Source organism: Haliotis rubra, unplaced genomic scaffold (assembly GCF_003918875.1).
Source record: "Haliotis rubra isolate DU_JTF1 unplaced genomic scaffold, ASM391887v1 Scf1003, whole genome shotgun sequence".
Classification (NCBI taxonomy): Eukaryota; Metazoa; Mollusca; class Gastropoda; order Lepetellida; family Haliotidae; genus Haliotis; species Haliotis rubra.
The window spans coordinates 77,628-93,025 of NW_025764897.1; the positions used below are offsets into that span (position 1 = coordinate 77,628).

Consider the following 15,398-nt stretch of genomic DNA (forward strand, 5'->3'; position numbering starts at 1 on the left):
TTCATTGGCTCATATGCCTCATAAATATTAATGAATAACCTTGACACGGCCAGAAATCCATCAATGTAGATAAAAATTTCACATATTCGCATGCAGATTCTTTGCTCGGTTCATATTCACTACAATGCCATAAATACTGTGTATAAGTATCCATTTCAGAAGCCTCAAAGCGGTTTTCTTACCGCAGAAGCAGTGACGTAAACCAACCAATCAGCGAAGCCGTAACACCTGGACAGTACGACTTCCTGTCAGTATCACAACAAAAAGAGATTGAATGAAGATTATTAACGAAGTTGCGTGAAGATGAGCAGATTTAAAGCATTTCTGTGCAGGGGACTGCGCTTTAATTTCTTGCATACCATAGGTGGAGTTTTAGAGAGTGCAACATACTCCTAGACCGTTGTCTGAACGTCAAACTAGTGTCTTGTCAGACGTCTCTTCAAGTGTCCCAATTTCGTTTTATGAGTCAAGTTACTTTCTTGTTCCAGCTGATCGTGTATATTTTTATGTTGTTTCACCCCAAAAGACAAAATATAAACATTGTTTCTGTGTGTAAATTTATGACGAACGTAATCGCACCATATCCAAGATACATCTGTCTCGGAGTGTGATACGGGAGCCTGAATCCACAATGGAGGTAGATCACGAACCACCGGCAAACTCATCAGCCATGTCTGGGGTTGGAACATTGAAAAGGTCAAACAGTGCGCCAATGATTAATGCGCTCCTTCCTACTTCGAATACAGAAACAAGGTAAATGCATTTATCATGCACAATTGTGTAACATCAATGCAAACATGAAATATGACTCTAATATCGTGTCAAAGCCATGAATCGTGATCCAGCATGGTGCGAATTGTTGGGTATTTTATTGCAGTTTGAAGTCAATGCATACAATACAATAAATTGCAGATTGAACACCATATATGCATGGATATAAAATATAATATATACAACCTTTTTTAAAAAGTTTTGAAACTGAATTGCATGTGAATGCCATGTGATCTGTTAAGAGTTTTCAGCCTTTTTCCATAACATGTTTTATATGTGATCCATTGCAATGGTATTCTGAAGTAAAGAATAAATTTGCATCACTTTTAAATATGCCAAATTCTCTAAACCCTCATCATCCTCAAACTTCACGTCAGTTTGCAGTGTTTCTATATATCACCATATGTTGGCCTATATATATACTAAAAATGATATGTTCTAATATAAGTTCTTACATTGTCATCAAGTGAGTGACCACTTTATAATAGAATTACAACCTACACCAAAACAGCTCCTAATTGTAGTAAAGAAGTTGTTTGTCCACATATAATAATCCTTACTTAGTACTCCAACTTTGAAATGCATCTAACTTTGTTATCTTTGAACATGGTGAATATATGACAAATTCATTATTAGTCAGTAAAACTCCATATGTAACACCGAAAACAGAGACAAATTATTATTATGTTGATAGATGTATTATATAATTTTATCTGTCTGAAGACAGTCATCGCATGAGATGTTTTTTAGAGATGCAAACAAAGTTTAACCGTTGCTGTGTAAAGAACTCACTGCAATTATTCCCCGCCCAAAGGGAAGTAACTCAGTATACACATACTTATGCACTGTAGTGACATCAGGAACCTGTGTTGTCTTGATGAAGCAAAGGTCATTTCCCAAAAGGGACAAATGTTGACTGTTTATACTAAAGAGATGTGTCCGAAAACTGATAAAACATTATAAAAGGTATTCTGTGTCTACTGGGCCAAACATGTCATCAAGAAATTGTACTTGGCTTGTGCAGTGCTTGGCTATCGTTACCAGTCCACATCCTCTCTTGAGAAAATTGTCTTCATCTAAGCTTAAAAATAAAATGATGGCTAGAATAGTTTGTGAGCGACACTTTTGAGTTAACTTTCCCCAAATCATAAGATGAAGTATCCATGTTGTATGCGGCAGGGTGGTGGGGTAGCCTAGTGGTTAAAGTGTTTGCTCGTCACGGGGAAGACCTTGGTTAAATTCACGACATGAGTACAATGTGTGAAGCCCATTTCTGGTGTCCCCTACCGTGATATTGCTGGAATATTGCTAAAAGCGGCATAAAACTAAACTCACTCCTCACACATTAATATGCCAACATGCCGTGATATACTAGTAACTGGAATACTGTTTAAAGTAGCGTTAAACGCAACTTACTCAATCACGTTGTCTCTAAAATCATCATCATCATCATCATTACTTTCTGTTGCAGTACTTCCACATTCAAGTCAACGGAATCTTCAAGGATTCGGCGCTTCAGTTCCAGTAACATGTCTCTGTCCTCCATATCGGTGAGTACCTTCATTCTGTGTCAACTTTTGTTGCAATGATATAAGTGGCACTTAATAGTTGGCATGATGTGGAAGAATGAGTTATGTGGGTTGACAACTACTTTAGCAATGTACCTATTGTAATAAAGTAGTTCAGTTGTCAATCCTTAAAACATGTTCTTCCAATTCCAAAAGGCCTATGGAATGTGTGATATTGTCATGCTCATTTTTATTATTGAAATACGAATCCTGTAAGTTACCTGACCACCTCCTTGGTGTAGGGAGCTTCCGTCTGGAGAGCGGAAGGTCGCGGGTTCGATCCCCAACCGCATCATACCAAAAGACGTTAAAATATGGTACTTGTTGGTCCCTGTCTGGCGTTCGGCATTAATGGGTACAACAAGGACTGGTCGGCTCAGAGTCAGTATAATGTGTCTGAGTGGGGTATTCATGCTTAACTGTGGCAAGGTACCTCAGTGAGCTGGCACTATAAAACCAGCTTAAGTCTGGGATAGTACAAGCAGCTGCACATACACACACATGCACGTCGGCATATGAGCAAAATATTCTTAAGCACGACCTTAAACCCTGTTTCACCTCACCTCACCTTTCAGTTATCTGGACCAATCATGCGACACATTAGATTCAGGTAGTTTATTCATGAGCTGAAAAAATATTTACCTGACCAAGGTACCTGGGAAAAATGTCCCAATACTGCTCAGTATATAAATTTGTATCAGCTCATTATTACAATAAAACTGTAAAGATAACTCAATATTTGTTCATTTGTTGTTTCGTTCATTAAATTGGAATTAAATTTACCCAATTAATTAAGGATGGAAAATTAACCATGAATGTCTACTATACCAAATAGTGAAATATATGATATAGCGATACCCTTTAAAATGTTTAACATTCTACCGGACTGGAGGATAACTTAAACTCTTTAACATTATAAACACTGGGCCAGAGATGCGGCTTTTGCTAATTTCAATCCCTTGGCACATGCTGGTGATTCTATAAGTTAGTTAGTGAATTAAAAAAAAACAGATGAATAAAGCTATTGGATATTATGATCATCGAGAATTTGCGAATAACCAGAAATTATCATTAAAAGAAGTGGTCGTTTTCTTATGTGTTGTGATAACTAAATAAGTAATGCTTTTGCTTTGAACAAATTGAAGAGGTACTGATTACTTGTCCAGTATGGAGGAAGAGGACTTCAAGCTTAGTTTTACATTGTTGCATTGAATGCAGTGTTACTGTTAAAAGTCAAAGTTTAAATACCCCTCATTTAGGGGAAAAAAAGACCTTAAAAATTTGAATATTGAACAAAATAACAGTATTTCCAAAATGCATTAAAAAAATAACAGTATTTCCAAAATGCATTACAAAGGACACATTGTTTGGAATATTAGAAAAATGTCTCCATATGTATTTGATGATATTTGATTTGATGTCTAAAACATTCAAATATTAGGAAGAAATATGACTAGTCGTCAGGCAAATGAATATGGCTGAAAGTTTTCATTGGAATATTAACCCAACTTCAATAGCTCTTATATTGGACTTCAGGAGTTGCCCAGAACAGGCCTGTTATCCTACCCGGATTTCTCTGTTCGGTACACATGCATTATAACGGATACCTGCCTGCCATATTTAAAATGCGAGCGCGGGAAGGTGAACAAATATAAAACTGAGATAAAAACCCTCACCCTAATCCTAACCCCTATCGTAACCCTAACCCTGCTAGGTATCACGTATAATGCATTCTAGCCCTCTGTTCATGTATTTATGTTATTTTCAGGCGCCTTTGAGGGTTCCTGATCGGATAAATCAGATAAAGATTGAGGAGAGCCATATACCTGACCGAGAAGCTGCTCATGAGAGGTCGGTGGGAGAAATATTAAATATAGCCTTGTCTTCTAAACTCATGAAGATCCAGGTTAGAATTGGTCTTCAGCAACCCATGCTTGTCATAAGAGGCGACTAATGGGATCTGGTGGTCTTGCTAACTGACTTGGTTGACACATGTCATCTCATCCCAAATGCACAGATTGATGCTCATGCTGTTGATCACTGGATTGTCCACATCCATAAAGATGGAATATTGGTGAATGTGGCGTTATAAAAACAAACAAACTTGTCTTCTACCTGCCTGGTTTTTCGATTAGGTCTGGCGCGAGAGTCTTGGGGTCGTCTAGTGGTTAAAGCTTTCGCTCACCCAGCTGAAGACCCGGGTTCGATTCCCCTCGTGGGTACAATGTGTGGAGCCCATTTCTTGTGTCCCCACCATGATACTGGAATATTGCTAAAGGCAGCGTAAAACCATATTATCTCACACAAACCAAATTCAAATCAGTTCCAGTGATTTTTATTTAGTATTATTATTAATGGTATTTATAATATATTTTTCAATTATATTTGTAATGTACCAGTATGTGATATGTTTCATTTTTCATGTTTCAGAGAAATGAGAAACCAAATGCAGATCTCAACTTCATGGGATGGTTTCAATTTGGTATGTCCATCCGTCTGAACCAACAAAGTATTCTTATTGTTCAGTTGTCTGAACCTATCTCTGAAACACCCCATCATACAGCTGTAGGTTTGTTAAAAGCAGTACTAATCACACACTTCCTATACTGGGTCCTAAAATGACGTCAAGTTATAGAAAAACGAGAAATGGTTTTTGAATGGAAAACAACTAGAAAATGCATCGTCTTATAAATATTTAGGTGTTATTTTTGAAGATACTTGTTATGGACTTCTCATGTAAATAGTGCAGCTTTACAAGCGAAAGAAAATTGTATAGTGTACTTAAATCTTTACATATACTTGGGGTGGTGGGGTAGCCTAGTGGTTAAAGCGTTCGTTCATCACACTGAAGACCGGGTTCGAATCCCCACATGGGTACAATGTGTGAAGCCCATTTCTGGTGTCCCCTGCCGTGATTAGGGGTGGGTATTGCAGTGAATTTTCATATTGCGATGCGAAAGCATGTATTGCGATATGTATTGCAATATATTGCATGAAGTATTTTTGAACAAAAAACTACTTATAATCGAGTTACTTCTTGATTTACAGAGCAAAAACACAACAAAATCACTAGGCTTGATTAAGCTTTAATAACAACTTTTAATCATGATAAATTAAAATGTGAATAATATTTGGCACAAATAAAAAAGGACATATCCGAACATTTCCGAGTGTTACGAAGTTTTGGAATGCAAGTCAAAATACCGGTTTTCGATCAGCGTATCGCAATACGTATCGTTTTCATATCTGAACCGGTAAATACAGGTAAACCGGTTATATTGCACAGCCCTAGCCGTGATATTGCTGGAATATTGCTAAAAACAGCGTAAACCTCACTCCCTCACTGGGTTCCACTATTTGCTGTGAAGAGTTGCTTCCCTTTTCAGAAGTCTGATTTTGGGTTCAATACCTTTATAGAGTTGCTGCCATTATGTTTCTGGGTTTGTCAGCTCTAACTTGTGAGTTTCACTGTAACGATGCATCGAACTATCGAATGGATTGCAATTGTTGAGTCTCCGATAGCAATTAATCGATGGTAGAAACGAAAGTCTATCAATGTATCGATTGTATGTGTGACTATCGATAGTTTAGTAATTGACTTTATTTGTATTAAATATTTATGTTAGTTTTGCATTTTTTTTTTGGGTGCAGACTTGCAGCTTCATTGAGTTTATGTTTTAACTGTTTACTTGATCTTGGTTTCAAGTTTCTTGTCAGTTATTAAGAGAGACTGAAATTACTTCAACTGTTTTTATTTCATATAAACTATACATTCATTTGGGAATTGACCTCAAATGAGACAATTCAAGGAGTGAAAAAGCTATTGCAATAGTCATTTCCCCCTCAATAGTCACCCCTAGTGGTAAGCATGTCAGATTTACTCCGACATCCAGCTGAGATACTGAAATGCTGTTCAAAGTGGTTCATGGTGCCAGTAAGGCTCGAAAGTGGCATTTGCTAAATAATGTGAGGTGAAATTGGGTTTAACGTCGTGCTTGAGAATATTTTGCTCATATGACGACGTGCATGCGTGTGTATGTGCGCCTGCTTGTACTAGCCCAGACTGAAGCTGGTTTTATAATCCTAGCCCACTGAGATACCATGCCGCAGTGAAGCATGAATACCCCACTCAGACACATTATGCTGACTCAGAGCCGACCAGTCCTTGTTGTACCCATTAATGCCGAGCGCCAGACAGGGACCAACAAGTACCATATTTTAACGTCTTTTGGTATGACGCAGTCAGGGTCGGGGACCGAACCGGTGGACCTAACCACTACACCACGTCTGCTAAATAGGGACAGATGATAGGAGTATATGATCATTAAACTTTTATCATGACTGGAGAAGGAACTCTGAGTCAGTAACAATAGTATTGGTTACATATATATAGTGTGATCATCATATATATAGGCTTAAAACCTCTGTCACTCACAAACTCACTCGATCCGTGAAGGTCCGGGTTAGAATATTGGCCTTCGGTAACCCATGCTTGTCGTAGGAGGCGACTAACGGGATCGGGTGGTCATGCTCGCTGACTTAGTTGACACATGTCATCGGTTCCCAATTGCGCAGATCGATGCTCATGCTGTTGATCACTGGATTGTCTTGTCCAGACTCTATTCTTTACAGACCGCCGCCATATGGCTGGAATATTGCTGAGTGCGGCGTAAAACTCAACTCACTCACTCACTCACTCACTCTGTTGCAGGTGGAGAGTGAGCAGATGCTAGCGGAGCAGACTCAACGTCGACCAAGATCGTTCAGTGAGTCCCTTCACATCATGACGTCACCTAGTCTACTATGTGGGTCCCCCTCACCCACTAGGCTTGGGAAGGTATTCCTTTGTTTTTTTCTTAGCTGTTGATTGCAGAACAGGCTTCAAAGTAGGGATCATAAAGGTAGTCAGTGCAACCTGCACTATAAAGGATTACAAGTGTGCCCTGCTACATACTGTCCCATCTACGTAAGGCATGTCCCAGGCCACATTGTAGGGTACTGAGACTTACTTTGCTCAATATTCTCTTGCCCAGGTTGCTTGAATACTGCTGAATAAGCTGAAAACCTGAAAACCTAACCAGTGTTTGCAATGCTTTAATTTGCCAATTGGCCATCAGGGCCTGCTGCCGCCTGCAGGCTTTAAATCTACACCCCCTGAATGAAATCTGCAGGCCCATTTTATTAATATCAAGCCAATAAAACAAAGTAGATTAAACTGTGCACAGTTTCTCACTGTTGCTACAAAATTAATTAGCAAAGCCTATGGCGTAGAGAGAGGTTTTTATTTGTTAATTTTAATTTGACATTCCTATGCGTAAAGCGCTAAAATACCAGGAAGTGAAACTGAAAGTTATCGTAACAAGATGGAACACAGATGATTCCCGAACGTTAATAAAGGAAAAAACAAGGGAAAGATTCCAGTTGGGAAAAAGCTGACAGATAATTTAATGAAGGCCACATGGGCCTTCAAATATTTGAAACGGCCGACCTGATACAATAACAACTAGAACTTGACTGCCGGGCTGGCAATTATTTCAAACGCTGAACCCAACCAACTATATTGTTGGATGACACAATTATAATACTGTTAAAACTTGTGTACTTATATTACACATGCTAGTGTAGTCAAGGTCCATGTAGAAGGAGAAGGATTTTCATTCTCAGCTCCCTGGGGATCATACAAATTACAATCCCAGCTGCCTGGGGTCATGTACAGAAGTTTGTGAACAATGTAAAAGATTGGTTTTAATGAGATTGATGTTATGAAACTCTGACAGCCTAATGTGAACTAGTTTGTTGACAAAAGTGTTCTTTTTCCAGCAATGCTTCTCTCCATCAATGCAGATTCCGATACGGAACCACTCGTTTACACCCTCACCTAGTCCAAGTCCAACAAGAAAGTCATTTATGAGGTATGTCGGGGTGTATGTGTGGAGTGACATCTTCAGCAGTCTAAGTAAACTTAGCCTCAGTATTATTCGTTACACTGCTATACTGAGTCTAATAAAACCTAGAAGAAGGTCGCATCAGCTAACCTTTGAGCGACCTATGACCATCCAATCAAACACGAGACGGCCGAACAAATTTAACTAATCAGACAACGATTACTTGTTAGGGTTCGGCGGGACTTACAAAACGGTTTTGGGATTTTCTCTCTCTGGTCGCTGACACCGATCTATCAACAAACGAAACTCCGCATAAAACACAGATATTTGACCCGCAGTATATACGCTTATGGGTTTCTTATGACATGGTTACTATTTGCTTATATTTTTCGCAAGATGACATCCTTGAATATTGACCAAAAGCGCTATTTTCAACGACTGTTTACTCATTGCGTGTATCACTCGGAAGCGATTGTGCGGAAAATAGCTTTCGGAATCGTTCGAGTTTTTTAGGTAAAGGTTCAAACGGTATGTGCGAATGTTAACTTTCACGATTCGGTAAGCTGTGTTCTGATTGGTCAGTCCAAAAGGTTAGCTGATGCGACCTTTTACTAGGTTTTGTTAGACTCAGTTTAGCAGTGTAACGAATAATACTGAGCCTAAGTTTACTTAGACTGACATCTTCAGGTCGCTCATATTTCGGGTCATTCTGGTCACTCATACTATGGATCACTCATACTATGGATCGCTCATACTATGGATCGCTCATACTATGGATCGCTCATACTATGGATCGCTCATACTATGGATCGCTCATACTATGGATCACTCATCTATGGATCGCTCATACTATGGATCGCTCATACTATGGATCGCTCATACTCTATGGATCGCTCATACTATGGATCGCTCATATTATGGCTCATACTATGGATCGCTCATACTATGGATCGCTCATACTATGGATCGCTCATACTATGGATCGCTCATACTCTATGGATCGCTCAAACTATTGATCGCTCATACTATGGATCGCTCATACTCTATGGATCGCTCATACTATGGATCACTCATACTATGGATCGCTCATACTCTATGGATCACTCATACTATGGATCACTCATACTATGGATCGCTCAAACTATGGATCGCTCATACTATGGGTCACTCATACTGTCCAGTAATGGTGTTCCAATGATTGAAAATAGTCGAAAATCGATTGAAAGATTAAAAATAATTATCGATTGTGAAAAACATATTTTCTATTAATCGGAATTTTGTTGTTTTAGTATAACACACTTGAATGAATTAAACTAACCATTAAATTTGACAAATATTCATGAACAAACATGGGCTCAACAGTGTAAAGCTATGTGCATTGCATTCATAGTTTTGTATTCATCACTACGGTAAATATTACTGTAACCTGTTTATGAATAAATTTTACATCTATTGTGAACGTAATGATAAATATTTGTTGTATAAATAAACATCATAATTACATTAACATTAATAAGAAAAAACCTGGTGAAAACCCCTTAAAATTAGTGACTACATTAAAATGTATACATGTATTTCGATTATAATCGATAATCGTTCATCACAAGTTCTCCGATAATCGATAGTGGATTTGGTTTCCGATTCCCAACACTACTGTGCAGGATGTTACCAACTTACTGCTGAGAACTGTTTTTCGAAAAAAATGGAACGTCTTATGATTTACCTTCAGATTTCAGGAAATAGCAAGATTCCATTTTACTTTTAGAAATGTGATTGCAGTAAGTCCATAAAGGCTTGTTTAAATGAGGAAAAGTAAGATAGGACCACCAGAGTCCCAAAAAGGGTTTAGTGTAGGGGACTCGAAAACTGGGTTTGTAGGTCAGGTGAACTGAAAATATTCCATTTTTGGTCGGTGAGGGGTCTTCTAATGTTTAAATCCACAGATCCCTTAAATTTTCAACTTGTATTCTTATATCCTCCTCTGGTGAGTACACTTTCTAATAGGGAACGGGTTACAAGTCTGACTGACCCAAAGATCCCAGTTCACTCTGATTCTGTTTGCAGGTTTGCCAACACCATACACATGCTCATGGGTTTAACCAAGTGTGAACAGTTTAAAACCTGCATCACTTCAGGCGCTTCTCCCACAGTACGCCGACACGCTGTGATATAACTGGAATACTGTTCAAAGCAGCATTAGAACCATTCTCTTCCCACAGAGGTTACTTGTCATATCTTACTACAAACCCTTTACATGGTGCGAGGACCCGTGAAGGTCCGGGTTAGAATAAACCTTCAGTAACCCATGCTTGTCGTAAGAGGCTTCAGGAAAACTAGAACCTCTTCCCCTGTGCGTTGCGCAAACGTTTCTGCTAGACAGAACTCAGCCATGTAATAGCGGATCAATGGCGTCTACATCGCCCTCATTGACAACGGACAAGCTAGCCATTAAATGCGTTGTGTGTCACATCAACACAAGTCCCTGGCAGAGGAGGGATATTTGTGGCCCTACATTTGCTTGTATTAGTCTAGTTGAATCTAAGTCAATGTAACACGTGTTCTGATTGGATAGAAAGAAGGGAGATAATTCGTGTTGCGATTCTTCGCCGCTAGGGGATTTTGCGAGAACCGGGAAATATGGCCGTATTAGAACAGAGGTTCATAGGAAGATATGACTAGTAACCTCTGTGGGAAGAGAATGCATTAGACCCAACTCATGCACTCATGTCATATTTTAATAAAACCTTTCAAACCTTGTGATATTTTTAATTTCAATTGTCATCAACCTGTTTTGTTTTGCAGAAGCCTGAGTCCAATTGCTGTGCGACCAAGTCCGTTAGGGAAACGGAAACGTAAGTATCTAGGGCTCAATGAGGAAAAGTAGATATTGAGTGACTCTTCTTTGAAGTTTACATGTAAAATTGCATTTACATGGACAAAGGTCAGGGTGAAGCTGATGTTTTTCTATATTTCGAGGCAACTAACAGGAATGGGTGGTCAGGTTTGCTGATTTATTGACACGTGTCATCGTAATCCCATAAATATTGAGGATATCAATCACTGGATTGTCTGGTCCAAACTTGAGGATTTACACACCTCAGTCATATAGCTGGAATATTGCTAAGTGTTGACAAGTGTTGTGCATTGACAACAAAAAATGTATACTTCAATTTACAAAACTCTCATCTGATTGACTAAAGACCGCCCACATCCTTTGTATAAATTCTTGTGTCTTATTTAAGTGAAAGATTTGTGCATTATTTTTGTATAATAGATAACCTGTGTTTGATAAGCAAACCATCCTACACATTGTCCCATTATATCATCACAGGAATGATCAAGTCTTTTGAAGCAGTCGAAGTGGTTGTCTTATACTACAGTGGAAGCCCTCTAAACAGGCAGCCCTCTAATCCGGCATGCTCTCCATATCGGCACTAGAATTTGGTCCCGGTAGAGACTAGTTAATTTAAGAAAAGTTCTCCAAACCGGCACACCCTCTATACCGGCATTTTTTTACTAATGTCGGTTCAGAGGGCTTCCACTGTATATATATTATCAGGCTGTCGACTGCAATGTATATATCACCTATCACTGGCGGATGTACATTTTTGTCTGTGTGTCATGTATTTCAGTGGAGTCGGACAACAGTGACAGGTTCGAGTATTTGAGTCCTCCAAAGAAGTTCCACACGGGACCCAGTACACCTGACAGAATCATCCCCCACCCACTAGCCCACAGGTGAGTCACCTTCTGACACAGGTGAGTTGGTATCTCACCCACTAGCACACAGGTGAGTCACCTTCTGACACAGGTGAGTTGGTATCTCACCTGCTAGCACACAGGTGAGTCACCATCTGACACAGGTGAGTTGGTATCTCACCCACCAGCACACAGGTGAGTCACCTTCTGACACAGGTGAGTTGGTATCTCACCCACTAGCACACAGGTGAGTTGGCATCTCACCCTCAAGCACACAGGTGAGATAGGTGCCCCATCAACAGGTGAGTTATGTATTTCAGTGGAGTCGGACAACAGTGACAGGTTCGAGTATTTGAGTCCTCCACAGAAGTTCCACACGGGACCCAGTACACCTGACGGAATCATCCCCCACCCACTAGCCCACAGGTGAGTTGGCATCTCACTCGCAAGCACACAGGTGAGTCACCTTCTGACACCTCATCTCACCCGCAAGCAGACAGGTGAGTTATGTATGTCACCTGACACACAGGTGAGTTGGTATCTCACCCGCTAGCATACAGGTGAGTTGGTATCTCACCCACTAGCACACAGGTGAGTCACCTTCTGACACTTCATCTCACCCGCTAGCATACAGGTGAGTTGGTATCTCACCCACTAGCACACAGGTGAGTCACCTTCTGACACCTCATCTCACCCGCTAGCACACAGGTGAGTTATGTATGTCACCTGACACACAGGTGAGTTGGTATCTCACCTGCTAGCACACAGGTGAGTCACCTTCTGACACCTCATCTCACCCGCTAGCATACAGGTGAGTTGGTATCTCACCCACTAGCACACAGGTGAGTCACCTTCTGACACCTCACCTCACCCGCAAGCACACAGGTGAGTTATGTATGTCACCTGACACACAGGTGAGTTGGTATCTCACCTGCTAGCACAGAGGTGAGTTGGTATCTCAGCCGCAAGCACACAGGTGAGATAGGTGCCCCATCGACAGGTGAGTTAAGGGCTCCAATTGACAGCACATGGGGGAGTAATATAGTATTATTTACTTTTTTCCAAAGTATGCCCTCTCGATAATTCTGCTACCATGATGGTTTCAATTGTATATTTTTATCAGATTATTGCTCTGTCGTAATATTTTTAATAATGTTTTCAGCATATCATCCAGTAGCTTAGAAGACCACAGCCCAGAGCAGACAGTTCCGCGCGGGCCTGGAGCCGTGATCGACCAGTCACACCAGTCCAAGACACACATGTTTGGCTTCATGCCTCTCAGAGACTCACACGACATACATATGACAGACTCGGAGGCGTCAGACATCACGGAATCTGTTGATATATCCGATTCTCCGGCGCCAGTCATGACAAACCATACCAACCCCAGCGCCACTGGGTTCACGCCGATAAAACAGACCCACGTTTAACCATCCTGCGGAGATGGAAACGTAGACTGAAGGTTTGTACCCACAGGGTTCTAGAGAGACATTGTTTTCAAGGACAGATGAAACCTGTTTAGATGATTTCAACCAAATTTCCAATTTTGTTAAGTTTTTAAAGATATTTTTGTATGTGTGACTTGATTAAGTTAAGTTGATACTTTATCAATTTGGAAATTTGAAGACTCGGTGATGCACTGTGGTATAATCTGAAGTTGAAATAGAAAATGTTGATATATGTGACACAGTGCTTCGTATTGTTTGTGAGCAATACATTACGTCAAGCTTGGATTCGTCAAGTCAGCGCAGATGAAAAAGGGAGAGAACTGAAATAGATTACTGATGGCAGCCAGAGTTACCTCCCTTTGAACTTGTTTTGATTTTACAAGTGCTAAGCAAATTTTTTGTCTTTGTTTATGATGATTCATGAAGATATTGTTTATGATGTTTGTTGGTAGTGTTTTACATAAGCAGGGTTGTTTACACAAGTAAATTTGTTTGCAATGTTACTGTAGATGTTTTATCCAGATTGGATTATGTCCCTTGTCAATGGGAACCCCAAGCTCCTCACAGGGAGCCTGTCAAGGAGCTCTTTGTAATATCACTGCCACCGGTAACAGCTCCCTACAGTGCTAAGCACTTCACAACCATGCAGTGAGTTCATCTTGCAACTGGAAGATGTTGTGTTTACAAACAAATAACTCATTCTGAAAGATTTTCCTCCTAGAAGTCTTCTTTGTCACAGAATGGAAGGAGAATGGGAGATTTAATCGACAATTTTGAACAAATCTGATCAGAAAAATATCGGAGGTAATTCAGGAAACGGCCAATCTTGAAAATATTCAAAACCCTTAACATGGAGGTCATGGCTTGTGGCATCGATGATACAGAAAGTTATTAAGCCGTCATCCTTGAATGAAGCTTTGGAAAAGGCGTTTTCCACACCCAGACATGTGTTTGTTTTGCATAGGGCTCACTGAGAAGAGATTACTGTATATATCGTGCAATCGTGACTCGTGTCTATCATGGTCATGGTGAATGTAAATTTTCTATAGTTATTATTTCTATGAAGTATATCATATCTATAGATAAACACTGAGATGTACAAATTGTACAACAATGATTATATGAAAATGTGGATAGTGTCTTATATTCTTGGGGTCCTAGGATTCTTGTTGAGTGAATAGGTTTTTTTCCATCACTGTCTCAATGCTTACAGCCTTTTTTCTGAAAGGCAAAGCCAAAATGTATTATTTTTTTGTCAGAACAGTTGTTTTTTCATGACATCCATGTTGAATAAAGGAAAATGTTATCTTTTTGGAGATAAATAGCAGCAAGAATATTTTCCTGTACTTTGCTGACAAATTGTTTTCCCTTTTCTACCCCTGCAACATGTCAACATGATTAATCTGAAATGTATCTATTAGAATATTGAAATAGCTAATGGTACTGCAATTTGCTGGGCAGAGTTGTGTCCCTTAGTCAAGCCAGGAGCCTATGACTAGTTTCAGACCCAGCTCTACTTCAAGTATGTTGCCAGCACCATACCCATGCTCATGGAAATCACCAAATGGTTAAATGTCAAACACCTGCATCACTTCAGGCTTTCCTTCTTCATTAAGCTTACATCCCTTGATATAACTAGAATACTTTTTAAGTGGTTTTAAACCCAGTTCACTAACTATCAAACTGTTCGGTGAAAGAACGTTTCATTTTAGGACTGACTGACTGACTGTGTTTGGTTTTACGCCGCTTTTAGCTATATTCCAGCAACATCACAGTGCGGGGGACACCAGAAATGGGCTTCACACATTGTACCCATGTGGGGATTCGAACCCGGGTCTTCGGTGTGACGAGCCAACGCTTTAACCACTAGACTACCCAACCGCCCCTTCATTGTAGGACTACCTACTTGTTTTGTTTCTTTTCTGTATTCAGACTCTTTGTACAATTTGTTTTAATTGTCAGCTAGTCTGCAACATGATAAAGATGGAGATTCTATGTTTTCAGTGATTGTCAGGTACATGAAAACT

At 39.8% G+C, this 15,398-nt stretch overlaps 1 protein-coding gene across 1 annotated transcript; it reads left to right on the forward strand.

The window, feature by feature from the left end:
* Positions 1-244: 244 nt before the first annotated feature.
* On the forward strand, positions 245-14,826 carry LOC124267301 (P2R1A-PPP2R2A-interacting phosphatase regulator 1-like). The gene is made up of 9 exons (XM_046702223.1): positions 245-753; positions 2,243-2,321; positions 4,108-4,190; positions 4,770-4,821; positions 7,051-7,176; positions 8,160-8,251; positions 11,027-11,076; positions 11,857-11,962; positions 13,086-14,826. Exons 1-9 carry the CDS (start codon positions 632-634, stop codon positions 13,351-13,353), a joined length of 978 nt encoding a protein of 325 aa, XP_046558179.1. The 5' UTR covers positions 245-631; the 3' UTR covers positions 13,354-14,826.
* Positions 14,827-15,398: the final 572 nt, after the last annotated feature.

Coding starts and splice junctions, on each gene's coding strand:
- LOC124267301 (XM_046702223.1), top strand. CDS start 632: ATGGAGGTAGATCACGAACCACCGGCAAACTCATCAGCCATGTCTGGG. Junction 754..2,242: donor ACTTCGAATACAGAAACAAG/GTAAATGCATTT, acceptor TTTCTGTTGCAG/TACTTCCACATTCAAGTCAA. Junction 4,191..4,769: donor CGAGAAGCTGCTCATGAGAG/GTCGGTGGGAGA, acceptor TTCATGTTTCAG/AGAAATGAGAAACCAAATGC.